Raw genomic sequence first — 27767 nt, forward strand, 5'->3', positions numbered from 1 at the left:
CGCATTAGAGGAGAAACGTGAGTGAGAAAATTTCAATCTGTTGAAAGTACAGGGTAGCGACAGGAACTGTGAAAAAAAGTTCCCTGACATTTCCCTGATTAGGTTCATCAAATTTCCCTGATTTAGGTTTCCAATGATAATGGTTTCCTTTCTTTGCTCTACTTGAAATCCATTGTATGTTTGTATAAAATGCAGTATTTTAAACTTTTTAAGTTGTGTAAAGTTGTTGAACTAAAGTTATTATTTAAAAAAAAAATTTCTATATGGCAAGTTACATAATTTTTTTAAAAAAATACTTTACTTCCAGTAACCACTTAGCATAAGAACTTTAAGAAACTATTAAAATCACTCTTAAAAACATATGCGTATTTATGGTAGAATTAAAAAGTAATTGGAATTATTTTGAACTAAATTTTCAAACAGTATAACAACTGTTGCAAGAATAACAAGTAATAGTGAAATAATAGAAGTAATGTAGTTATTCTTATATAACTAACTGACATATTTATGCAAAACAGATGAAACCTTTTGACATCCATTCATAGGAAGCTTTTCTCTAATCAAGAACATACGTTTTAATGAATGATTACAGCATTTTAACAATAAAAAATAAAGATATTTACTTAAGTGCACAAGACAACTCTATCAAATTATTTCAGTATGTATCGAAAAAAAAATTTAATTTGCTTTTGTAACAAACAGCTTTGAAATGCAAGGGGGAAAAAAAGCAATTGGTTAATTTCAAAATATATAAAAGAATACAACTTGGTTTTAAAATAAAAGAATAATTTAAGCCTGAAGAAAAGAAAACCTTTATAATCTGCGGTGACAGCAAATAGTACAATGGCAAAAAACAAAGTTTTTTTGATTCAAAGTTCAATTTTAGCAATTACATTAAAAATGCAAAGAAGTAATAACTTTTAAGCTTTTATCAGTATTAATGCAAAAAACAAAGATTTCTTCTTGATATCTTGATTACAATACCCTTGTTACTTCGAGACAATGGAATAAAGGCAAAGGAGCTAAAGCGTTAAGGAAGCATTAACTTACTGAATATACCTTGCCTCGCGTTCAATCTTCGAGTTGAACTGAACCATTGCTTTGGTCACTCGTCTGACATGCTATTTCTATATTAGCTACCATCTTGTTTCACACTCTTGGCTTCCTTTTGAGGTTTTCCATCTCCAGCTCGGTCACTTTCCTATGCCGGGCTGATGAGTGCTAATAAGTACGAAACTGCAGTCCTCGGCTGGAAATGACTGAGCTGGCGGTGTATTTCATGTATTTCTGCTTTAGCCCTGGCTAATTGGGCGGTAATTTACTGAATATACATTAAGGATGGTTTCCTCTTTGCCTGTAGGGTTGTTTATTTTACGTAGTATTGAAAGCGTGAAAGCAAACTTCAAGCTAGGTAAAATAAACAACTTTACAAACACAAAAGCAATCATAGGAAAATCATCCTGTGGTTAATAAGTAAGGTGCTTTGATGTTGAAGAAAAAAGATGCACAAATATGCAGCAGTGTATAATCGCACCTCATTAATTTTAATTTCTTTTTTTTTTGAACAGATAATTGGCGGAAAATGCATAGAGAATTAGGGTACTTAATTTTGCAAAGCAAAAAAAAAATTTTTCTTCATAAAATCAATTTTCCCTCATTTTTCGTTATTTTTTCAAAATTCCTTGATATTTCCCTGATTAATAAAGTTCCCTGACTTTACCCTGATCTCCCTGATCTGTCGCGACCCTGAAGTAGAATACAATTTTAAAAAATGGAGGGATATATTTTTTTCAATCTATGTTCCACAAAATATTACCCCCCCCCTCACCCCAATGTTGAAAGCCAATATAATACCACCCCCTATTTTTGCATTTGTGAAATTTATTACTGGGATCACATTCAAAGTATGACAGAAAACTGGTACTTCACTGCATTCACACTTTCAATAGATACAAAATATTGAAATTAATCCAATTAAATAAATACTTTTTGATGAAGATTTTATTGAAGTTAATGAGCTCTTGAACTAAGTTATGTATTCTAACTAAAACTAGGTTTGTATTAACTTATTCATAGCTAGTTAAAAGTCCAATGATACAAAATATTGAGATTAATCCAATTAAATACTTTTTGATGAAGATTTTATTGAAGTTAATGAGCTCTTGAACTAAGTTATGTATTAACTAGGTTCGTATTAACTTAGAAGTTTTAATCCTCTACTTTTTTGTTTTTGATTTCGTTTTTGATTAGTCATTTTTGTCAGAACTTGAAAAATCAAATTATTCTCACTCATAACATTCAGAAACACCCTTTTTATTTCAGCGCAAGCTCACGAGAAAACTTTTCTGTTTTAGTCTCATGATCACAAGAAAGATAGTTCTTTATTAGAAAGGGCTCAATGGAGGGCTTCCAGGCTAGTAAGGGCACTATCAGAACATAGATTATGATATACTTAAAAGGCTTAATATGTATAGTCTCGAGCAAAAGAGAATCTGCTGGAACATGATTCAATTGTTTAAATTTATCAAAATGTTAATAGGTTAAATTTTTGAACTGAAAGCATAACAAGAGTCAGTCATTGTTTTAGGCTATTCAAATTTTGAAATTATAAAATATTACAAATTGAGAAGATTGTAGTCACTTGGAACAGCTTACCAGAAGAGGATGTAACCAGCAAGGGAGTTGAAAGCTTTAAAAGTGTCTTTGATCTCCACTGGGGCCTAATAAATGAATACTGATAAATCGACTAGTGTAGCTGGGGCTAATAGGAAAGGTACTCTGATATCTTAATCAAAAGAGAACAGGAAGGCAGGTAGGATAGATTGCTCTTTTTTAAAACACTAGGAAAGAACTTGGACATTACTTAGTTCTGGAATGCAAAAAATAAACAACTGAAACTTATTTCAAACGGATTTACCCCCCCCCCCCCCCCCCTCCACACACGCACATCCACCCATTAAATTGCTTTTGAAGCTGATTTAATAACAAGAAAATGCCACCAAACTGGATAGAAATTCGTTGCTATTTCTAAAATAGGTGTTTTTTTCTCTAAAAAATATGACATATTCATGTTTTGCTGTGGACAACCCAAAAAATTATGGCTGGTACATTTATACTTCAGTAGGTAGCATATACAAAATGAGGCAAATTACTGGACAAGAAAAAAAATTGAAACACCCTTACCAACGACTGTCGTCTTTGAACATCAGCAATAGATAAAATATTTGAATTGGGCCTGGGAACTATGATTGGATGAATCAGTTTTAGGTTCATGGAGACTTCGTAAACCAGGAGATATATGGGAACTAGTTCTTGAAGAATTGTGTTGAGAATGAGCAACAGTTCGAAGTGGAGATGAAGAATGTGCAGGCGGTGGCGTAGGCAGTGAATTAACTGGAAATGGAAATCCTTTCATTCCTTCTAAGAGACCACTATCATATAAATGATTCCACTGTTCAGTTACTTTAACACTTTGGGCATATTTAGAACGTTTTTTGTATGGTGCAGAAACATTACCCTGAGATGTGACAGAAGAGTTATATTTTACAAAATCAAAAGCCATCTTCTGTGAATTGTCTAATGTTGATCGTGGGGAAGTGCTTGAAGGATAGTCATTAACATGCTCATTTGTATTATACAACCGAGAGGAAGCACTAGCAGAAAGAGCCAAGCTCTGTGAATGGTAATTAAGATTCTTCAAATGTTTTTTGCTTACTGGAGGTGTATCAGCAGTCCTTTCAAAAGCTTCAGCAAACTGTTTAGAGTGAGGAACAATTGAATCTTTTAATTTTAAATTTACAATGTTTGTTGCTTCAGGAAGACCTTTGTTTTTAATCAAATTATTTCCATCACTTTGCCGTGCTATGGTCTGACTCTTTGGACTTAATAAAGATTCAATGTTAATTCCAATGCTGGAAAATTTGTGAAGTCCAGTTTCCTGACTAGGTTTTCGTGCTTCTGTATTTAGTGGTTTAACACTGTCGAGCAGTTTTGGACTAGTTAGCACATCATTTGGGAACTTCGAATTAACAGTTCGTGATTCTTTAATAATACTAGGATTAGCAGAAATAACACTAGTAGTTTTAGCTGCAGAATTTTCTATATTGTTTGAACCAGCATAAGGAAAGTCAGCTAAACTAGCACAGATGATGCGAGCAAGCATATCAGATGCTAGAGATCCTTCTGTATACGTATTGAAATCAGATATTTTAGAAGCATAAGACTGCTTATTTTGTGACTTTGAATGCTTCTCACTTTTTTGTTGTGACAGGTTTAGATGCTACCAGCAGGTTCAGAAACTTTCTGGTCAGCATTTATAACAGGAGAAGGTGTTTTAGGAGGTGGTTGATCAACAATTACTTTTGTCGCATGGACGTTAACACTTTCTTGAGTTTTGGTAGGAGAAGCATCCTCTGGCACATTTGATTTGATTGGAAGGGTAAAAAGTTTAGCAAATTCAGCAGCACTTTCTTCAGCCGAAACAACATTGTTTGAATGAAGAACATCTGCATTCTCTCTCCTTTCCATTGCATTTTCCACAGAAGGTATTAAAGGCACACATTTCTCTTGAAACATTTGATCAAAGTCCGAGTCCTGAGATAGAAGAGTATTGTTCAACAGAGATACAGCAGGCTTCATTGTGAGCATCACAGGTGCTGCTGGAGTAGTGAGTTTCTTGGTTACAAGTATTTGCTTCTTAGGCCGGTTCCTGTAAAAAATTTCAACATCAGTAAACTTATCAGGCAGACCTGATACATAAAATTAATGAAATATAAATAATTTACCTAAGAGGCAGCATTGTTAAGCAAAAAAAAAAAAAAAAAAAACCCAGAGAAATAATAAAGCAACAGAACACAGATTCAGACAAAATGACATTATCACATAACTATGGACTGCAGACAAAATCTAGTACTTAAGGCACAAATTATGCTCATTTCAAAACATGCTTGAAAATAAAACATAACTTGAATAACTAGTGCAGCACTCATACTTACGTAATATAGAAATGAGCAGCTCTACTTTCACGAAACAATATTCTGCAATTAAAAAGAATTTATAAAGATAATGCTTTTTTTCTTTAATATAATATTTCACTACTCAAAGAAAAGTACCTTGATTGCATCCAGCCAGGTGGCCACAAATTTTTTACTTCAGCCTCTAAGAAATGCTTTAAATATTCTTCAGCAGACTGAATCCTTGTTTTTGATACTTCATAGCATTTTAATTTGATTCTAACAACATCACATAAGTATTTCCTACACACAAAAGGGTTTAATTAATTTCTGAAAAAGTTAATAATTCCTGATAGTCTCTTGTGATAAAACTCTAACAGGTATAATAAAAATTACCCAAAAAATATTGATGATTTAAACCAAACAATTAGACGAAAATATAGTATAGTGTAAATGTTAAGTGTCTTCTCGAAAAACTCAGTTTTTCGCAATACAATCAATGCTATTTCAACTTAACTCATGTATTTATGTACATACTTTGGAAAAAGTATGTATCCCAGTATCTTTCAACATTACAATTAAAACCACTTAGCACAGGTATAGTGCCTAGAAAGAGTAATGTGCTGATCAGAGAACCAAAAGAGAGGTCAGATCTATGGAAAACGCAGATGGGGGCTGCGCCCAGGGAACACGCTATGTTTCTCAATCAGACTAATTTTAAATGGGCGATTACATGCTAATTTCGCTGCTTAACATCCTTGCTTTTTGGATCGAACTTATTTCAGCGTAAAAGATAGATTCTCGAACAAGTTCTATATGTGCCAGGGGGCATTTATTTTTCAAAGCAGCACAAACATTACAACTCTTCTTTAATAAATATAGTACACTAAAAGCTTTTAAAGCAACTTTTTTTAAAATAATTTATTGAAACTTTAGCACTAGTTTGTTAGCAATAATTGTTTCGTATTTTACTTTATTTTGCCAGATATTTCATTAAAGCAATTGGCGTAGAAAGAAAAAAGGAAACTGAATAGTAAATTTGTCAAAAGATTTTTGAAGAACTGCTTGTCTCTTATTTCCTAATTCAAACAGCTTCTGAATTATTTCAGCAAATTAAAATATCACTTGCTAAAATATTCAGCCTGAATTTGAACAATGAAGAGAAGTTAGTAAATTTAGAATTTATTTTAAGATTTAAAAAAAAAATCTAGAAGTTGCTTTTTATAGGATTTTGTCTCAGGTCGCATTTTCGAGGTGTTTGCTAAAATTGCAGGGGCGGGGGAGGAGCGTGACTTTTGGGGGTGGGTACCTCTTGCTAAAGTTTTGCATTCTACTGGTGAATAAATATTGCAGTAATTTATTCAAATAACAGCTAAAGCAGGGGTGACGTCGGGAGAAGAGGAAGTGGAGGGGAGGGCTCATTATGGAGACTATACTAGCGAAAATTTCAAACGAAGCCATTTTAAAAGAATTTCAGTCTCAATTTTAGGGAAACCATTTTGGGGGGGGGGGGGGGGCGGGTCCGTAAAAATGTGAGGGGGATGCTATCGCCCTTGGGCCGAGCTTTCCTAGCAAAAGTTTTTGCATAGAATAGCCAGTGGTCATTTTGTTAAATAAATGTTTCAGTATTTTTTCCTAATAATTATAGCTAAAGCAAGGGTGCTGACCCCAGGCCGGGGGGGGGGGGGGGGTGATGGCTCATGGTGGAGACTACATTATTGAAAGTTTTATAGAAGATGTTTCAAAATGATTTTAGTCTCATTATCCGGGAAAAAGCACTACTGGGGGGACGTCGAGTGGGAAGGGAGGGCAGGGCCTGATTACTGAAAGCGCCAACTAGGTCGTGACATAGGGCCCCCACTTTTTAGGGGGCCCCCAAATGCCTTTTTTTTAATCAATTGCTAAAACTGTTTTTTCCAATGGCTAAAATTGAAAGACTTGACTTCACAGGGGCCCCTAAAAGGCATATGGCCTAGGGCCCCGACATCTTAATCGGGCCCTGGGGGAGGGGGGGGGGGGGTACTTTGTGCCATCACTCTTGGGAAATATCTATAGAATAACTATCAGCATATTTGTTTGTTATGTAGAAAATCAGTCGGCCATCTCGGTAAGTAAACAATTCATCAATTTAATTCTAATTATTTTACTAAAACAAAGGGGAAAAGTATGGCTCTGTTTATGCCATTCAAATTTTTACAAAGAGTGCTTTAAAAAGATTAAAGTCTCATTTTTCAGGGATAACATTTCTGAGGGGTGGGGTGCTTCGTAAAATTTGGGGAAGGGTTGCACGTTCACTCGGGGGGGGGGGGGGGACACCCATAGCGAAACCATCTGCAATTTTCAAAATCCATTGGCCATCTCGGAAAGTTAATGTTCCAGTAATTAATTTTAATAACTGCAGCTAAAGCTAAGACAAGGATGCAAAGCTGGGGGGGGGGGGGTGCAGATTTAACTCAAAACTTTTAGAGTTTTTTAAAAACTATTTAAGTGTCATTGGGGAATTTTTTTGGGTGCGGTGGGGCTTCGTAAAATTTTTGGGAGCTAAATCTGCATATTTAGATCTGCAATAAGAAAAGCTATCTAACATCTCGATATAAACCAACGATTCGAGCAATTTATCCTCAGCTGTGCAGGGGTGCCGAGAAAGGGGGGGGGGAGGGGTATGGCACAGACTACACCATTGAAACTTTTATAAGAAATAAAAAGAGTTCCATTTCTTAAGTTTCTTCTCATCCTCGTGAACTTTGAAAAGTGAAACGTTTTCTTTGCCTGATCCGTAACCACTTTTGCACGCTGGTATAAAACAAGGTGTAGCTGTTTTTCTCTTAATAATCGACTTTGATGTATTCATTAAAATATTTTGAAACTCTTTCATAATTTTTTTACAAAATGCGGGAAAACAACATAAATGCACAACAGAGAAATAACTACATCCCGCATCAACTAATGTAAAAAGTAGCGCGCTCCCTAACCTTACTGACCTCTAGCAGACTGCCGAAAGTTAATCTTCAAAAATCGAGGGGAAAACTGGCGGTCGGCACACTACTCTTTCTAGGCACTATAGTACAGGCCACAAGTCTAAATGTTCAGCTGCCATGGAATAAAATTTAATCCACAGAATAGTTATGGTTGTGGGTTTTTTCTTTCTTCATTTTTTTGTTTCCATACTTTGGAATACAGTTTGTGAACTTTTCTAGCTTCAACCATGAATTTCTCAGACATTTTTGTCTAAATAATGCTTTAACTAGGGCAATAAATGCTGAATTTATTGAAGAATTTTACAAATAGGCCAGACTGTCCAGTGAATGAACACCTAAGCACAATTTCATTTTCAAAAATTCAGAACATGGTTGAACACTTTAGCATTTGACACATGACAAACAAACACTTTGATATTAGTTTCTTTTTTTTTTTTAATTAGGAGACGTTTCCTAGATCTGTGTGATTTTTTGAGGAGAAGGAAGAGTTGAAATAAAAAATTTTGAACAATACAGCAACTAGGTAAATGAAGAGGCAGAGTCCGTGCTAAGCATTCACCACTGCTAATAGTAAATTGAGGGAAAGAAACTTGGATTTAGAAAATGGCAAATCTCTCTAAAATGTCTACAGGGGGTTCCTCTTTATCTTCAAAATTAATAGAAATTCTGCAAGAAAAATAAGAATGCAAATTGGGAACTCAATGTCTTATGCATTGTAATTAAATGTTTTGTATGCTGCATACTTAAAATTATAAGTACTTGAATTGCATATTTTATAAAAATGTTACTTTGTTTTCTGACTGAAGTTTTCTATAAAATTTTTTTAATTCACCATTGATATTTATTGAAATAAAGTATTTGGCTAATACTTTTGGTGTTTGGCTAAGACTTAAAATTTGGCTAGTAATTTGAAGTCCCTAGCGATGGCCCTGAACATGTATCACCTGAGGACAATCAACTTCTTTTTGGAATTGCACATAAGGATGTTGCTACAGCCAATTCATACTTCTCCGTCTTGAAGTCAAGTTTTGTTTATTGATTCTGTGTTCTGCAGCTCAATCATGAAGTTTATTAAATATAAAGAGTATTAGCTCAGCAGTGACAGTTGCTTTGCTACCTTAGACACACCACACATTTTTCAAATCATTCAAAAGAATCAGAAATGCTCATTTTTCTGCTCTTTCAAAAATCAAAACTTGAAATAGGGCAGTATAGGGCTCAAACTATTTCCCTGAGTGATTTTAGAAACAGCAAAAATGAATCAGGCTGTCAACAGCCTACTGCATTCTGTTTGACCAGGATCGCCCATCATTTAAAGAGGGTGGGGGGGGGGGGTGAATTGCTATTCTGGCCTTTTGGAACTTAATGTATTCACATGCAAATGGGTATGGTTTTTGGTACAATTGTTTGACTGAGATCATTGTTGCGCAACAAAATGCCATGCCACAGAGCTGGCAGTCATACAGCATAATCAGGGGTCTGTCCAGGTTTTTTCACAGGATCCGTTTTTTGTGAAAAATAAAATAATTTTGCGAAAAATGAATTAATTTTGTGAAAAATAAAATGATTTTGTGAAAAGTGAATTAATTTTGTGAAAAATAAAATAATTTCGCAAAAAAAAATTTTTTTTGTTAAATCGAAAGTTTAGAATTTAGAGCAGGCACAAACTACATCATTTAAACTTAAAGTAGAGTGTTTTCCTCTTCTATGTTGAGAATATTCTTCTGGGGTGTTTTTCTAGTATTTAGCGGGGAGGGGGGGGCGCATCGCTACCTCAAGTAGCAATATTTATCTACCATTCTACATTATGTTAAATTATACTAGAAATATTTCTGTACAGCATTTAAAATAATTGTAACAAACAAATAAATAAATAAATAAAATTTAGACGAGGGGGTTCAGCATTTAACTTTTTGACCCAAGACACTCTTAAAAAAGCACAGAATTTCGTTTAAAACTTATAAATTCCATGATTTTAACAAAAATAAAAAGATATTTTATTTGTTTACTTCTTAACAAAGCGTACTAAACATCAAAAATTTAAAAAATCGGAATACCATAGTGGATGCAAAGAGATCGCAATTCTCAAAGTGAAGGCATCAAAGGTATAAAAACGGCTTGTAAAAGAAATATTTTTGATAAAATTATTTTTAAATTGCATTTAAGAGTCCTATGATAAACATATCATTAATATCTGTGGACACAGCTAAAGCAAAAATAAAATTAAACCATTGATTCAGCATTTTAATTTTTGACTCATAAAAGAAAATGGAATTTTGCTTTAAAAACTTGAAGTGCGTGTTCTAACAAAAATACTTTTCATTTATTTGCATCCTAATAAAACGAAGTTAGCTTGAAAAAAGAACAAAATATGATTCTTATATCGGATGTTAAAAGATTGTATCTTTCAAAATGTAGACATCTAAAGAAAAAAAAAAAAGGGCAAGTAAAACAGTTTATTTAAAGTTAATCATCCTTGTTAGCATCGAAAAATTAAACCCATATAATTGTCTCCCAAAATAACAGTTGAACATCGCAACCGCACCATAAAAATGCAAATATTGACAAGCTGGTAAAATGATGAGAATATTTTCTAATCAAGTCATTATAAAAGTTTAACACCAGACCCTAAATGGCAATAATTTTAAAGTTGGTAATCCTATCTCAAGCGATCACATTTTTTCCCCACCCTTACTATCACTTTGCAGTTCTAAGTTCATTTCGCTGATATATATTATTATTGCTTATTAAATCATCAGCAGGGAGAAAAGTGCTTACCAAACGCCTTTTCAGAAAAGTTAACACCGCTGCTAATTAGCTGTGATAAAACAAACAAAAAAAATTTGGTTGATCGGATTTTTGTGAAGGGCCCGTTAACGGAACCAAATATCCTCTGGCCAGACCCCTGATAATATACGTAGCTATGAAATCGATCGAATCAGTTTGCAGAAATAATGCATAATAAGTTGCAAAACTACTGTAGTAGCTTAATGTTTTAGTAGTTTGCTGTGTAGCTCACTACTTTTAAAAGAAAGTAATGCAGTGAGTAGTGCAATAAAGAAATATAGTAGTTAGTAGCAATTCCTGGAAACTATTTGTAACATTATAAGGCAGACACAAAAATGAATAGTAAGATACCTGAAAATAAGATCCAGCCTTACCTATCAGACATTTTGACACAGTATGCTCAATCTGCTCGACACCACCTACTTATTTAGTGTCATTTATTGATAGTCAAGTTTTCACATTTCACATTGAATATGGTTTTAGAAAGAGAAAATAGGGACAAGCTACAACTGTGCCAGTAACATGGGCAGGCCCAGCTTCTAGTTTTGGAGATCATTTTAATTGGAAAAATAAAAGTGTAATTTTTGGCTATAAATGAGAGGTTCGGGAAGAGCTTTTAGAAATAAAAGGCTTCAAATCAGTGACGGATCCAAGGAGGGGGGGCATTGGGGCGATTGCCACCCCCCCAAAAGGTTTGTAGATTCAAAAAATTTCCGTGAGAAGGTCACCAAATGCTCTGCCCCTCCTCCCCCAACACATTACAAAAAATCGCCTACAACATTATTTTTACGACTTTAATTCCAAACATTTTTCTGGGGAGAGTCCCTGAACCCCCCTCTTGCCAATGTCATTGAAGATAGTCTAAAATTTTGAATTTTTTGAGCTTCAATTTCAAAAAAAAAAAAAAAAAAAATCGCACAGGAAGATTTCTTTGAATCCCATATGTTTTTAAGACTCTAGTTCCAAAAATACTTCCGCAGGAGGACAACAAAACCTCACCTCTTCCTAACATCAATAAAATATTTCGAACTATGTTTTTGGAAATTAAATATCAACATATTTCCGGGAAGTGGTGCATCCCAAAAAAATTTCTGGGAGGGCTTTTCGAAATCAAAAAATATTTTTTGCTTTCTTTCTCCTTCACTTAATAATGCAAAAATATTTTTCAATTTATTAAATCAAGTGGTTTTTGTGACTTAATCTTTATTCATTTATTTTATTTGCTCTAAAATAACTCGTATATTGATATTGACTATGAAATGAAGAAAAGGGGGGATGCGTAAACATGCACAATAGTTTGAATTACCTTTATTTTAATTTTATATTCAATTTTTGTGAGGTCATTCAAAAAATAATCTTTTTATAGATCAATGTCTTTATGAATGTCAAATGCTAGCTAATAACTGTTCAGATCTTTCAATGAGAATTTGGATGGGGGTGACCATACGAAAAATTATTCATATATTTAAGAATTGGAATATGTGATTTGTGACAATTTCCCGATCAATAAGCAGTAAAATATTTTGTTCATACCTACCTTGCTTAGAAAAGTTTAAATACTGTTTTCCCCTCCGTGTTTTTTTTTTGGCGGGGGAGGGGGGAGAAATGAATGTTTTGTAGTTCTGGGAGGGGTTTAACCCCAAACCCCTCCCGTAGCTGTGTCACTGTTTCCGAGAGAGTTTTGAACCTCATGCCTTAATGTCTTTAAAGAAGACCTTCAATTACGTTTTTAGGACTTCAATTTAGAAAAAATCAGAGGGAAAGCCTGGGCCCTTCCCCTAACATCAATGAAAATCAACATTATGTTTTTGAAGCTTCAGTATTGAAAAGTTTAGGGATAGCTCCTGACCCCATCCCTTCCCTTAACGCTACCAAAAATGGCCACCGAATGCATTTTCAAGACTCCTATTTCAAATATTTCTGATGGAAAGTTCCGAACTACACTGTGCAAAAATTAAGGACGAAGTCGAAAAATTAGCATATCAGCTGAACGAAGAGGCAGAGCGGACAGAAAGACCAATCAGGATATTAAGTAAGGTGATGTACGGTAGCACATGCGCAGATATGCAGGCAGACATAATGGGAGAGTGTCTGAGTAGTATAAAGCATGTTGTCGGTGTAAGATCAGTATTTCTGGCAAAGAGATTGCACGCCGTATAGCAGTTAAAATCACACCGAGTTGCTGCCTCAGCGAGAAATGGTGAATAATCAATCTGTTAGACGACATCTGGATGCTTTTACCCGAGGTCGAATCATTGGGAAGTTGGAGGAAGGCCGCAGTGTGACAAGTGTGACTGCAGAGTTCGGAATTACTCACAACATCGTTTCACGACTTTGGAGACAATTTCAATCTACAGGAACAGCTATCCGGGGGTTCAGTAGTGGTCGTCCACGAGGAACCACACCCACAGATGACCGGTATATTGTCTTACAGGCCAGAAGAAACAAGCAGCAGACAGCGGGAGAAATTGCTAGACACGACACAGGTGACTGGACGACCAATATCGTGTTTTACCGTGGCCAGAAGATTGCACGGTGGTGGTCTGTTTGCACGACACCCTATACGGTGCCTACCTCTTAACGCCTGCCCATCGGAGAAGGGGTTCTCTGTGGTGCCGGGAACACCGGAATTGGAGAGACAATGAATGGGGACGAGTACTCTTTACAGATGAGAGCAGATTCAGTCTGAGTAGCGATTCTCATCGCATACTCATCTGGAGAGAGCGGGGAAGCCGCAATCATCCCTCGAACATCATTGAAAGGGACAGGTATGGAGGTCGCGGTGTTCTCGTTTGGGGAGGCATCATGCTTGGTAGTCGTACAGACCTTCATATCTTCGACGCAGGTTCAGTCAACAGGACCCATTATTGTAACGAGATTCTTCTTCCATATATGCGTCTTTTTAGAGGCACTATGGTCCTCAGTTCCTTTTCATGGATGACAATGCACCATGTCATCGCACAGTAGCTGCCACAGCGCTGCAAGACGAATGGGCAGCAATGCCTCAACCACTCATTGACACCCTCATTCTCAGCATGGGCAGACGCTGTGAAACCTGCCTAGCAGTCGGGGGAGATCATATCCCCTACTAAAGACCGGATGTTTCTTGCTGGACACCCATCACAGGGATGTTTCAGTCTTCAAGTCACATTGCGCTCCATGCTACTTTTTCAATAATGCTTCTTTTTATCCCTCTGATTTCTCTTTTAGTAAGTGTTGCTTACATTACACATGTCCTTACATATTGGGGATCTTACGGTATTAAATGTGTTGATTTGGAAAGCTTTTGTACAAAGTTATATTGAAAAAACCGTCTCGTCCTTAATTTTTGCACACCAGTGTATGTATCTTCCCCCAACGTCATGAAAGATGGCTTATAACTGTGTTTTCAGGACTTCAATTTCGAAAGACTTCCAGAGAGGAGAACCGATATCCCTCTTTTTCAACATCATTCAAAGATCATATAAAATTGCCTTTTTGGAACTTCTGCATCGAAACATTTCTGGGGAACGTTATGAACCCCATGTCTTCTTTTACGTCATCAAAAGTGGTAGGTGGCCTATACAATTGCGTTTTTAAGACTTCAATTTCGAAGTTTTTCCGGGGGAAAACCCCTGAACTCCGTGGTTTTTAGCATGCCTAAAGATATCTAAAATAACATTTTCAAAACTCTTAATATCAAAACATGACTGGGGAAAATTCTTCAAACTCTTTGAATCATATACATTATTCCAAAAAAAAAAAAGCATCATGTTTCAGTTCTTAAACTTTTTTAAAACAATTTTTTCATTAGTAACCCCCCCCTCCCACCCCTATAATGCATTACTCATTCACCCCTCCCAACAGGGCTGCCTGGATCCGCCACTGCTTCAAATGTAGTTTTAGGTTATATTTGATCACTTGAATGCTTTGCCGGGATAGCATACTTTCTGGCATCAACATGGCTTCATTAAGACAGCAGATTATGTCCCATGGGTGAGTTTTAAATTTCAATGTGAAAGTTTTTATTTTCATTTAAAATGGGAGCAACTATGAATAAATATTCAAGAACGTTTAAAACTGCTCCGACCAGTGCATAATGCTTATTCCAGTCAGTGTGATAGAAAAGCATGAAAACTGGATTTTTTCTGCTTTAGTAACCGCAACTCATCAAACAAAAAGCTGTTAATTTCAAAGTTGACCACCTTTAATTAAATAAAAATTGGGCCCAGAGGTAAATTAAGCATTCTTAGGAATGTTTTAAATTTCTGGTAGTTAATTTACTCATTAAAATCAAACAGTGTGACAACCCAGTTCGTCACACCCGCCTCCAAACGCGGTCAGACCTCCACGTGAAACGCACCTCCAGTCACCAGCCTCGCACTTTCGCTCCTACGGTTGCACGCCGCTAATAACTTCAACCACTCAGTTAACTGAATCACATCATGCTGTTTTTTCCCATGTGGCGGCAGTTTGGATCAGATCGAATGAAAATGTAGTTGGAAGAAAAAGCTGTTGAAAAAGATGTCGTCATCTTCAATGTATTAGACAGGAAGTCTCGTCGGATTCAGTTGGATGCTGTTTGACGATCGTCTCACAAACAAAAATCTGGTGTTCAAGTAGGCATCAGCCTCAGCTCAAAAAAAATCACACATCCAGCGAAACCCCCGAACACCCATCGGTGTCCGGGAGTCGCCACACGAACAGCTTTTTCTTCCAACTACATTTTCATTTGATCTGATCAAAACTGCCGCCACATGGGAAAAAACAGCATGATGTGATTCAGTTAACTGAGTGGTTGAAGTTATTAAGCGGCGTGCAACCGTAGGAGCGAAAGTGCGAGGCTGGTGACTGGAGGTGCGTTTCACGTGGAGGTCTAACCGCGTTTGGAGGCGGGTGTGACGAACTGGGTTGTCACAAACAGAGTCTGGATTTTTTTAAATATATATTTTTGTTTTTGCTTTTTTATTTAGCAATTGATTGTTGATATATTAATGTAATTAAATTCAATAATTAAACATTTGGATGTTTTCTGTAATTAACTGGTTGGTAAAATACCTTTTTATTTCATCTTATCACTGTCAGAGGTCGCTTCTAAGTCCAGACCTTTCCCTTAAAACTTAAGATTACATTACAGTACATATTGAAAATTTAAGTTATTTTCTTCTGTTTAAGAACTGTTTTTATCATCTAATCAATTTCACGTGTGTCTGGCTATTTATATAAAATTAACTTATGGGAATTTATTGCTTCTTTTTAAATTTCTAATTAGCAGAATTAACTACTTTTCAAATCATTCACACCTTAAGAAATTGCTTGCTACACAACTGTATTTTATTCATTAATTACAAGCATTCAATAAATAATTGCATTATTTTTATTCTCATAATTGTTTTTAATTTAATTTATAGGTTTGATACAAAAGTGAATAACAAAAAAGACTTCATAATGCATTAGCATTTTTTGGAGCTATGACAAATTTGCTCCAAAACACATGTATAGATAGCTCAAAATAATTTTATACATTTGAAAGATCCAATTTACTATTCTAAGCCAAGTATTGTAATTTCTTCATTCAATTTTCAACCTCTTTTTTTTTTTTTTGAAAAAGAGTGAAGTTAAATGATCAGTCAACTTTCCCTCCAAAAAGTAGTCAGGTACCTTCATTCAACTAGATTTTAAAAGTCATTTGTAGTCGCTGCATTTATAATAATGCAGTTGTAACTTGCGACAAATGAAATACAGTTTTTCGGACCACTGGATTCAACGCATGACTACCCTGCTGAAAGTGAACCATACAGCTTGCAAAAAATCATTTAGATATGAAACATTGAAACACAAATAAAGAAATGAGAGGAAATACAGTGGACTGTTTCTACAAAGTGATTCAAGCTATCAGAAATGGGTATTACACAATTTCTTCATGAGTAACTTATCTCAAGGCTAATTAGGACTCGACCGATGCATCGGCGCCGATGGTTCAACAATTTAGCCATCAGCATTGGCATCGGCGGCCGATGCTAAATTGCAAGAAACATTGGCCCATCAGCCTTAAAAACATCGAAAAGCCGATGGAATTGGCCGATGTTTTTTTTTTTTTAAAAGGACCTTTGATGTTTTACCTTTTAATACAAAGTAAAGGTTGTTTTCATATAAAATTGTTTACTAAATTTCAGTATGAATTTCTGTTTTAGTCACCCCTGAAAGAGTTTTTGATACTGCATTCAGGTACCAAATAAGTTAATTATTGCGTTGTTTCTTGTTGCTGGATGTACGCATGTATCTCTCATAAGTCATAACTCCAAAATGGTAAACTGTAGAAGAATAAGTTTTCGCATGTTGAATATGCGTACGTTCCAGTTGTGCACTTCCCTTTTTACTTCCTTTTACAAAAAAGGAAGTATTGTATTCGCGAAAAAATTTTCACTCAAAAATCGCCCTTAATTTCCATTTTTCTCAACCCCAAATGAATGTTGAGTTTTTTTTTCGATTCGACCACATGCGGAAAAGTGCCTAAGAATGTATAGACACGCGAAATATCCATTTTGACCATCACCGAGGTAATTACAACGACTTTTCTCGTGACGTCTGTATGTATGTGCGTATGTGTGTATGTGCGTATGTGCGTATGTATCTCGCATAACTCAAAAATGGTATGTCCTAGAAAGTTGAAATTTGGTACATAGACTCGTAGTGGGGTCTAGTTGTGCACCTCCTATTTTGGTTGCATTCGGGTGTTTCTAAAGGGGTCTTTTGCACCTTTTTGGGGGGAAATCATTGTTAATTTCGATGCAAACTCAAGTGGTGTTATAATTTGGCGGTCACTTGGCGATATATCGCCAGTCTTTTGGTTGCCAAGTTTTGTCGCCAACTTGGCGAAAAATTTGGCGATTTTTTTTTTTTTTTTTTAAATCTGCTTTCAATGTGGCCATTGCTAGTGATATTTAAAGAGTTAGAGAGAGAATCCCATTAAAATTGCAATAATAGGGAAATAGCATTAAATTGGTGTAAAAGGAAGTCATGTGATGCACACATCAGCTCGTTTGTTTTCGATTGGGTGTTCTGAAAAGCCTGTTTACTTATTTTTTGTGGCTATTAATTACTTATTCAATGCAAAACTAATATAGCGTCTCAGACTGACGATCATTTGGTGATATATTGCCGAATTGGAGACGATGGAAACTAATATGAGATGGCGAAACCGGTTTTTGTGTCATATTGTTAGATTCCTGTTGAGCCGACGGAAATTTTTAATTTTTCGATATTTGTAATATAAATCACAGTAATGCAGTCTTTTCTGTATCGCTTCAACGGAGTTACAAGTTTGGGGCCCGTCGAAATATATTTTGGGGCCCTATTTCTCTATCACAGAAGTTGTAAAACATTTATCATAAGCATTTTTGTAACTCCTAAGGTGCCCCTATGGTTATGGGACCCCTCGCGCAATTGCAACATTTGCTATATTTTAAATCCGCCACTGCACGTGAAAACAAACTCGGGTGCAAGTTTTGAAAAGGTTTTTCTGCTCAATGTTTATGATTATTTTGAACTCTATTTTTTACGACTATTTTTTGAATTTCCGAGAACACTTGCGTGCCCCTCCTCCCACTCCCTTAATTTCTGAAATTAAACCCTAGTTGTACTTCTGAGTTGTTTAAAACTAACACCATTCATAATATTATGAGAATTTTTTTTTCAAACTTTATCTATTGTTAAAAATTGATTAAAGACGTTTTGAATGGTGACATAATTCGAAAATCGAAGGGACTTTTGAATTTTTTCTTCCTAAGTGCTGAAATAGATTCAGAAACTCTTCCGAAGCATTGGTTTTAGCGGTTCTGTACTAAAAAAAATAGGCCGAGGTTGGGACCGAAGTGTGAGTTACTGCAAAATCAGAGGGTGACCCCCCCCCATTTGGTAACGCGCCATCTTTTTTGTATCATTAATAGCGATCGATTTTTTTTAAAATTGTAACTAACTATTTTATGTATTTATATAAAATCAATGAATAAGTTATTTTCGTTTTTTATAGAAAAGTTTCAAGCATTTTCTATTATGCAATTTTTTAAATTTCAGAAAATCATTTTTAAATTGAACAATTTAATTTAAACTTGTTTGTAAAGCTTCATAAAAGATTAAACAATCAAATTGTTCAATATTATGTGTGCAAACATTAGATCAAGTAGTATATGCGTATTCATTTATTAACTTGGTGTAAATATTGAGTTTGTTTATTGTAGCTGCATTTTAAGAACGTCGCTCTTTTCACGGCTATTTTTTTTCTGCAAAATTTATGTCACTGTTTTAGTTTTTTGAAAAATGCAAAATTTTCTATTCATAAATTTTAAATAAGTATAAAAATATTCCTATTTTGATTTAGTATTGTAATTTATCTGTTTCCTTTTTTGTTTAATTTGATAACTAAAAAATGTCTACGTGCAATCTTTTCACTTTAATTGCATAATTTTTGTTGACGGTTTCATAGTTTTATTCTTTTTTTTTTGAATGATTTAACAGCACAATTTAATGTTTTTTAACTATGTTTAGTGTACCTAAATCCATACATCATTACAATATTACTGAAATCTTAGTTATATGTTCAATAATAATAAAAAAAATCAATTGGTTATTAAACAGTCTCTTTGTTTTTCTACCTTTTTCTTTCTTTCTTTCTGTATTTTGGCTGTTGTTCTTTCTCTTTCATCATACAGCAGTCAAAAAAGGAGAAGCATAACTACACCCTATACAGATTGTACGTAGTACGATCCAAAAGTTCGGGGACAAGCTGTATAAAACCTTACCCAGAACAGTTCACATTACAGAAGCACATCCACCTTCAAAAGGTTACCTTGAGGGACTATGTACTTCTGCCAGTGTTCATATAACTTTTGGAAACACTCCTGGAATCTATTTTTCGCTACCTTCTATGATGCAGCTTTATCTTCTCCTGACGGAAAAAAGCGGCGTCCGTGAAAAGTTTTTTTTTGGCTGGGAACAGGTAAAAGTCACACAGAGCTAAGTTCGACGAAACGTTACGTTATTTGTTTGTCATATCAGAGTATTGACCAATCGAACCGTGCATCCTTAACATGTATGTCGCCTTGTTCCCCACGATGAAGTTTAAGCAGCAGCGCAAGAGGCCTTACAGGAGGTTGCGAAAAATGTCTTCCAGGAGTGCTTCTAAAAGCTATACGAACGTTGGCAGAAGTGCATAGTCGTTCAAGGTGACTATTTTGTAGTAGATGTGCTTCGGTAATGTGAACTATTGAGGGTAAGGTTTTATACAACTTGTCCTCTAACTTTTAGATCATACTACGTACGTATAAGTTTTCAACTTACTATTTCATAACGTTTTTGAGTGACGTAAGTTCACGCGCATGAAGACATCAGAAGAGAATTTGCGATAATTAACTGAGGAGGCGTTCAAAATAGATATTTCGGTCATCTACATGTTCTTAGGTGCATATGCATGTACAGATGTGCCGAAAAAACTTGTGAAGTTTAAATTGGGTGATCGTAAAATAGATATTTAGGTCAAAATCAGATTTTTTTTTGTGATTACAATTCCTTATTTGTAGAAGGGAAGTAAAGTGAAATGAATCAATGATCCTTTAAGTCCCTGACAATTTTATCAATTTATTTCTGTTTGATTTTTTTTTTTTTTTTTGCCATCGGCCAACGGCATCGGCCATCGGCAATCGGCCGTTTGGAGGAAAACAATCGGCCATCTTTGAACAATCGGCCACTAATCGGCATCGGCCCATCGGCCAAAAAATGCCATCGGTCGAGCCCTAAGGCTAATGCAAACTATTAATAGCATAGCAAGATTATTCAGAAGTGAAGCATGAGGTGTAAGTATTAGTCACTAAATATAGCCTTCTTGAATGAACTTACATCCTTTACATATCTCTAAATGTGGATGTTCCCCCTTGTACCAGTCCCAACTCTCCTTTGTTAGTGTGCAAGAATAATCATGCGGAATTTTTTATTCATTCTAAATGGGAAAGCTAATTACAGTAAGTCCTCAATAATCCAAACCCTATTAAACCAGGCTTCTCTAAATCCAGGCAGGTGTACATACAGTATAAATAAAAGACAAGCTAGTGCAAAAATGTATTTTTGTAGGCCAAGTACATACTAAATTCTCTCTTATGCAGTTTTATATTTCATTCTCCTGAATTTAAAATACAACTTTATTATGTACAGTAGTTTGTTACTGTTTAGTGTTGTTGCACCTTACTCAATTTATGGTTAATTTCATTAATCTGTTCTTTCATTAATATGGACAACCTGGATCCTCTATTGGTCCAGATTAAAAATATTCTACTTAAAATATAACGGCATCTAAGCGCACTGCTTCATCAAAAGCTAGTTAAGATAGAAAACGAATGTTTCTAACAGTAAAAGAAAACTCCTTGATATGCAGGAGAACAGTTAATCTGATCCGCTGCACAGCACAAATCAGCATCATCTTTGTTATAATAATTATAGCTTAATAAAATGAAGGTGATCCTTATCTCTTTACCTGCTACATAGTACTAATTTAGTGCTGTAGTGTTATTGCTAGCAGCCAAGACTTCTATTAGCTGCCTGTGGCACCAGCCTTGGCCTTGCTTATTGCGATAGAGGCTTCAACCGATTAACCGTGATAAACGAGGTTTCAATCAAATCCAACTAGTTGCAGCAATGCAATGGAGTCCTGACTTAGGCTAGAGATGCTTTCCAAGGCCTTTCACATCAGTTAAAATTTAACATTATGAAAAAGGATATCTTCATGACTTTTTGATTTTTACAATTATTTAGGTACTTAAACAACCTTCAGTTTTAAATCCTCGTGTACATCAGGGGAATAGAGGGGTGCACCAACCCACCATATGGTACCTAAATAATTGTAAAAATCAAAAAGTCATGAAGATATCCTTTTTCATAATGTTAAATTTTAACTGATGTGAAAGGCCTTGGAAAGCATCTCTAGCCTAAGTCAGGACTCCATTGCATTGCTGCAACTAGTTGGATTTGATTAAAACCTTGTTTATCACGGTTAATCGGTTGAAGCCTCTATCGCAATAAGTGAGTTTCTGTGCAATAGGTTTCTTTGTTTATAAAGCAAATGTTTTCCTAGTTACAGCATAGAAAACTTATTATCCTTTAAATGCCTTTTAAAAAATAATTAGAGCCCTAAAGACAAGAAATAACATTCTTTAGCCACCCTATTGCACTCATATTATCCAATATATTTTAAGAAGTATGCGAAAATAAGACCCTATTAGACATTATTATAAATATCACATTTTCATTGTCAGTGTTGAGCATTGAACTATGTACACACAAAGTTCTTACACACTATCACTTATCTATTAAACAATGTAACACATTTGATGATGAAAAAAGTGCAAATCAGTGACAATATTTCTCCCACATGGCCTGAGCATTGTTTCCCCATTGAAGTAATGCTTACCATTTGAAAAGCAACAAATTAAATGCTATCCATAAATATATTTATTCTCATTCAATGATACAGTGATATACACTCTCCGGTCAGTGTTCAACGGTTCAAAGTAGATAGCATTACTTAACACTTTCTGCAGCATTTTTATAAATCTGTCTCAACCCTCCTACTAACTTTACTATAGCCCCTAATAAGAACTTCTCTTATTTAAAAAAAACCAAGATTTTGTTACTTTTAAAAGGAAAGAGTTTTGCAGAGTATTATAAAAGCTAATGAATAAATTTGAAGTGGAAAAAACACAATAGAGTGAAACCGCAGTAGTGGAAGCACAAAGAAGCGAGGGAGGGCTGTATCCTGGTTTACACCTCGCTGGATTTGCCTGTAAGCTAAACATGCTATAGTCTAGGAGTCATCCCCCAGAAAGTGCATGATTGGGTCCTTAAAAAAATGAAAAGTACTTGAAAAAACGTTTTCAAGAGCTTAAAAATTAAAATGTAGGGAAACTTAGTAATAAAATTTCATTTTAAAACTTTTAAATAAATGCAAAGGAGAAGGGGATACCAAAATGGGCCACATTCAGCTTCTCAATATATCTTGTGCATCAAAAATGCAAAAATTATGGTTCTCACGTTTTTGTAGCATATGGCTTAAGATAAATTTTTCTGATCACATGTTTCATGTCTTGCCATTTGTTTGATCCTCAATTCAGTATTTTGGAAGTTCTTTTGTTATTGCTTGCTTTATCTTACTCCTACTGCATACTGCTAATCTGTTTAAAAGGAGAAAAAATGTTACACTACTATTTTTTGTTCCTCGCACTGCATGCAATCGGAAAAAAAATAATAAAAAATGATGTTAAAGAAATCTCTAGTTATATCACCTTTTTGACTTAAAACAGGTGTTTCTTACTAAGTTAAAACAATTTTGTACAACTATACAATCAAGTATTAAAATCTCAGAGCTCAGAGCCAGGGGAGCCAAAAATGAGGGTTGGTAAAAAAAACAGGGATCATAAACAAAAACAAGGGCTTATAAAGACTAGTAAGGATCAAAAAATCCAAAAATTAAACACCTCTAAATAGAATTAATAATTTGGTGCACACATTTTTGAATAAAATGTTGCATTTTTTCAAATTCAATCTATTAGAGGATAATGTACAAAAATGAATATAAAAGATAATTAAAAATACCTAAAATGGTGACGTAATAAAATGATGGACTCCCCCTCCCCCTATACTCCATTTATTTGGGATCAAAAAATTCATTGAAAGACGAAAAATTTGGCATTAAATTTTGTTACAAGAGCACAGAATTTCACGAAGCATATGTTTCATGAAATCATACTTTTCTTGCTCTGACTGTATCATCTTGTGGGTGATAAAAAATGCAGTATTAGAGTCATTTTATGACTACTTTAAGTGCTCTTACAGTATTAGACTTCTTAAGTTATTTTTTTTCTTAAGTAGTTTTTTTTTTTTTAAATCTTCTACAGAGTTAAGATTTATACCCACTACAGATTCCTTCAATGACACATGTTTTATCTCTGTAAATCGTAAGTAATCAAGTAAATCATGTAGTAAAATGAAATTTTGCTCGAAATATGCTTTTCAGTAAAAGAGAAATGAAAGCAAAATAAGTAAACAAATAAAAACAACAAACTACTTGCATTTTTTCTCCCTGTAATTTTAGTAAAACTTAGTTGGTCTGCCTTATATATTTATACCTAATAGGAAAGGTTGCATTGATTAAAAGAAAGAAAGAAAAAGAAAAACTATTTAGCAAACCTGAATTACAGTAAAAAAAATAAAGTTCAAATTTATTAATAAGTAATTTATCTCCAAAACTTTGCTGGTTACTTTACCTTAATTAGATTTTACATTTTCCAATGCAGTAAAATCCCGAAAGCCCCCCCCCCCCCCCTTTCACCTGAAAAATTTTCGGATTATCTTCATTTGCAACTGCCTCAAAAAAAAAAGGGGGTGGATAACATTTTCTGTTTTACTTGGAAAGCATTTACAGATGTTTAGTTTCCCCCCTCCATGTGCAGGTTTTCTTTAAAAAAAATTAATAATTTAGAAAAGAAAATGATTTGAACAAAAAAGGAAAAAAAAGGGTCTCCACAGTTTATTCCTTCCATGTCTACGACTCCTTTTGATGCAAGGGCACCTTTTTTTTTGCTCATATGTATTACAAACGAAATTTATATGATTGTACTGCTTTTTATTTATTTTGGAAGGAGCATTTTTGTTCTGACGTGTGAAAATGAATAATCTTCAACACGACGCCATTTTGGAAATGCGTTGCTTAAAAAATAGTGCAAAACTTAAAAATAACCTTTTTTAAAGGAGAAATAAAGTAATTGAACAAGTTTATGATCATCAGAAATATATTTTTTACTAAACCAAATAAGAGATTTCTCTGTGTTTATGTTCGCGAACTTTGTAAAGATCAGTTATTGAAATTACGATCTTCGTAACAAATTTGCAGCCATGATTGCAATTTTTGCTTCTATTCTGAAACAAGAACATTAAGATTTTGCTTCTTTTACTGTAACCTTATTACATTCATACATGATGAATTTTCAAGCGATAAATTATAGGGGTTTTGCCTACTAAAGGTGCAATCCTTTCTTTCAAAAAAAAAAAAAAAAAAGGCGCCCACATGCAATTCATTGCTACTAGAAAATTATGACAGATTTCTATTAATTAATTTCTCACTTTTCATTAATATTAACTCTTATTTACTCATTTCTTTTCTGTACTCTAAAATTAATACTAAAAACAATTATTTTGGCTAATTTTTCAAAAAAAATCTCGATTATGACCAGTGTTGCCAGACGTCCCGGATTTCAAGGGACAGTCCGTATTTTGAAAAATTGTCCCGCGTCCCGGGGAACTTCCATACGGGACGGCTGAAGTCCCATATTCTAGCTAATAACAATATTTTACAAAACAAGGCATTATTTTAAGGGAAAAAATTAAGTAAAGCAAAAAATGTGAAAAAAATAGCAAAAAGAAAATCATGTGGCAGCAAACACAAAAATTATTTTTGTTTCAATTTGTTTTTTGTTTATGCCGTGGGCAGCACACCAATGATTACTTCCTCTTTGCTCATTGACTAATGTTAGAAATATACACCTGCGCATGCATCGGCAATCGCAATGAAAATGATTTTTATACTTCGATCAGCGAAATTTTGTAAAGTTTAATGCTTTGATACGATTGAATTTCTCAGACTTTTCATGAAGAAACGTCCTATATCGGAAAGCACCCCTTAAAAATACACCATATCCAGTAATTGCCTCAACTTTAAAAAATCCCCCCCCCCCTTTCACTCCTAGAAGCTTGTCCCATATTTACTGTTCTTAAATCTGGCAACGCTGATTATGACCCCCCCCTTCTGAAATTAACAAGTTTTGTTTTGAAAATGGGGGGGGGGGGGTTACTTTCGGGATTTTATGGTAATATGGAAAATTTATGAATGCACTAGATGCATCGTCGGGCTTTGCATGGTCAACCTCGAAATTTTAATTTATGTCCAGTAATACGTGTTCAACAATCAGGCTTGAACAAAAAAATCTAAAAAATCCCGACAGATCGCGGAAAAATAACCAAGAAGTAAAATTTTTATGTTCTCCCAATTACAGGAAAAGCCTCAAAACAAAAGCCAGAAATTTATTTGTTTAAATTCAAGAAAAACATAGCAACAGATCTTTCTTCTCTATGATTTTCTTCACGTTACAAATTACAATAAAATCATTGTTCAACAATGACTGTGATAAACAATGAATTTCTAATTGAAGACAACTACATTTTAGTATGAAATTAATTAAAAAGTTATAATTCACATTTTAATTACCTTGGAATATGGAACAAATTTAATCTGATGCAGAAAAATCAGAGGTTTCTATGGATATTTTACTGTAATTTTTGAAAGCACTTCTTCGCCCTCATATTACAGAAAAACGCCATTTTCAGGTCCTAAAATTAAAGTTCAAACCGTTGGGTACTTTTTTGGTGTTCGAAAACCTCCTACTTTCTTTCTGGGGTGCCTAAATAACTGACTGCCAAAATTGGTCGAGATCCATATCAAAATGGATTTGTATGGGGACCATACACACATCTGTACATAAATATTCTTTGTTTTATTTATATAGATTTGGGGGAGGGGACGATTAATTTTTCAAAAAAAAAACCCATTTTTACAAAAAACCACATGGTTTTTTTTAACACTTGGTTTAAACCAAACAACCCTGGCTTCAAATAATTTTAATTATTATACAGCCCTAGAAACTAAATTAAATGTTTCTTTGAAACTCTTGAGAAGTGCCTTGGGTAGAATCCGTGTCAATTCAACAAGGGCTGTATCATGGTCTGATTTTTTTTTAATTTAACATATGTTAAAATTCATAAAAAATTAAGAAATACGCTTTTTTTTTGTTTTGCCCCAAAACATTTCTGGGCCGAGATATAGGTCGCCAAAGATGGTGTCATGATTTCTCACTTGGGATTTTCGTCAAAATCTTTAAAGTACATTATCTCAGGAATGGTAGAATATATTTTGTTGCGGTTTGTTTTACTTAAAAGAATATTTTTTCTTGTATAACAACATATGCTACATTTTGAAATATGTGCTTTAGTTTTTTCTTTTTTTTTTCAGTCTTTTGAAAAAAAAAAAAAATTAAATAATGTTAGATTTTTCTCTAATATGTCAATTTCCAAATTTTTCATTTTTTTACAGTTTTTTAGTACCACTGAGCACTACGTTCCCTGAAAAGGAGAGCTTCCACTTCTTCATTTAACAGATTTGAGAGGCATTTGAAAAAATGAGGGTTTTTAAGGACCTCTTTACATAAATGCAGACCTGAAAATTCAAAAAACATTTCCGCAACAAGTGGCCAGAAAACACTTTTCAATTGAAAACACTTTTCAACTCAACAAATTTTTATTTTGAGTCTCTACTTTATCCAGTTTTTTTATGAAAACTAGAATGTGGTCTCCAATCGATTCGCTGTATTTCCTCACGCAACCTTTCAGTGTAGTGCCGAAAGAATCGTTAAGCTAAATGTTCTCACTAAATTTCATATCCTGAATAAAATGGCAACTCAAAATGAAAATTTCGCTATATAACTTTATTCAAAGTGTTTTCTGGCCACTTGTTGTGAAAAATTGTTGTGAATTTACAGGTCTGCAATTGCTTAAAGAGTTCCTAAAAATCCCTCATTTTTTCAAATGCCTCTAAAATTGTTTAAAACAAAAGAGTGGAAGCTCTCCTTTTCAGGGAACGTAGTGCCCAGTGGTACTAATGAACTGTAAAAAAATGAATGTTTTTGAAATTGATATATTTGAAAAAAATCAAAAACATTGCTTTAAACTTTTTTTTTTAGACGGTGAAAAAAAAAACCTAAAGCACATATTTCAAAATGTTGTACATTTTTTCTAACAAGAAAAAAATCCTTTTCAATAAAACAAACCACAACAAAATATGTTCTACCATTCCTGAGATAATGTACTTAAAAAATCCAAGACCATCATGTTACAGCCCTTGTTGAATTGACATGGATTCTACCCTTGATTTTATTCCTTAACAAGTGTATAAACCAATAATTGTCCAAATGGCTAG

The 27767-nt window shown here is 34.4% G+C and overlaps 1 protein-coding gene across 1 annotated transcript in view; it reads right to left on the reverse strand.

Annotated features, from left to right (window-relative positions):
• The window catches only part of LOC129218944 (ubinuclein-1-like), a 225001-nt gene that overhangs the window by 40775 nt on the left and 156459 nt on the right, over positions 1-27767 (reverse strand). Inside the window, 5 exon segments of the mRNA XM_054853264.1 lie at positions 3184-3231; positions 3233-4279; positions 4321-4708; positions 4995-5036; positions 5112-5255. Of these exon segments, the coding sequence (XP_054709239.1) occupies positions 3184-3231; positions 3233-4279; positions 4321-4708; positions 4995-5036; positions 5112-5255 (1669 nt within the window).

This window comes from Uloborus diversus, chromosome 3, assembly GCF_026930045.1.
Source record: "Uloborus diversus isolate 005 chromosome 3, Udiv.v.3.1, whole genome shotgun sequence".
NCBI classification, from domain to species: domain Eukaryota; kingdom Metazoa; phylum Arthropoda; class Arachnida; order Araneae; family Uloboridae; genus Uloborus; species Uloborus diversus.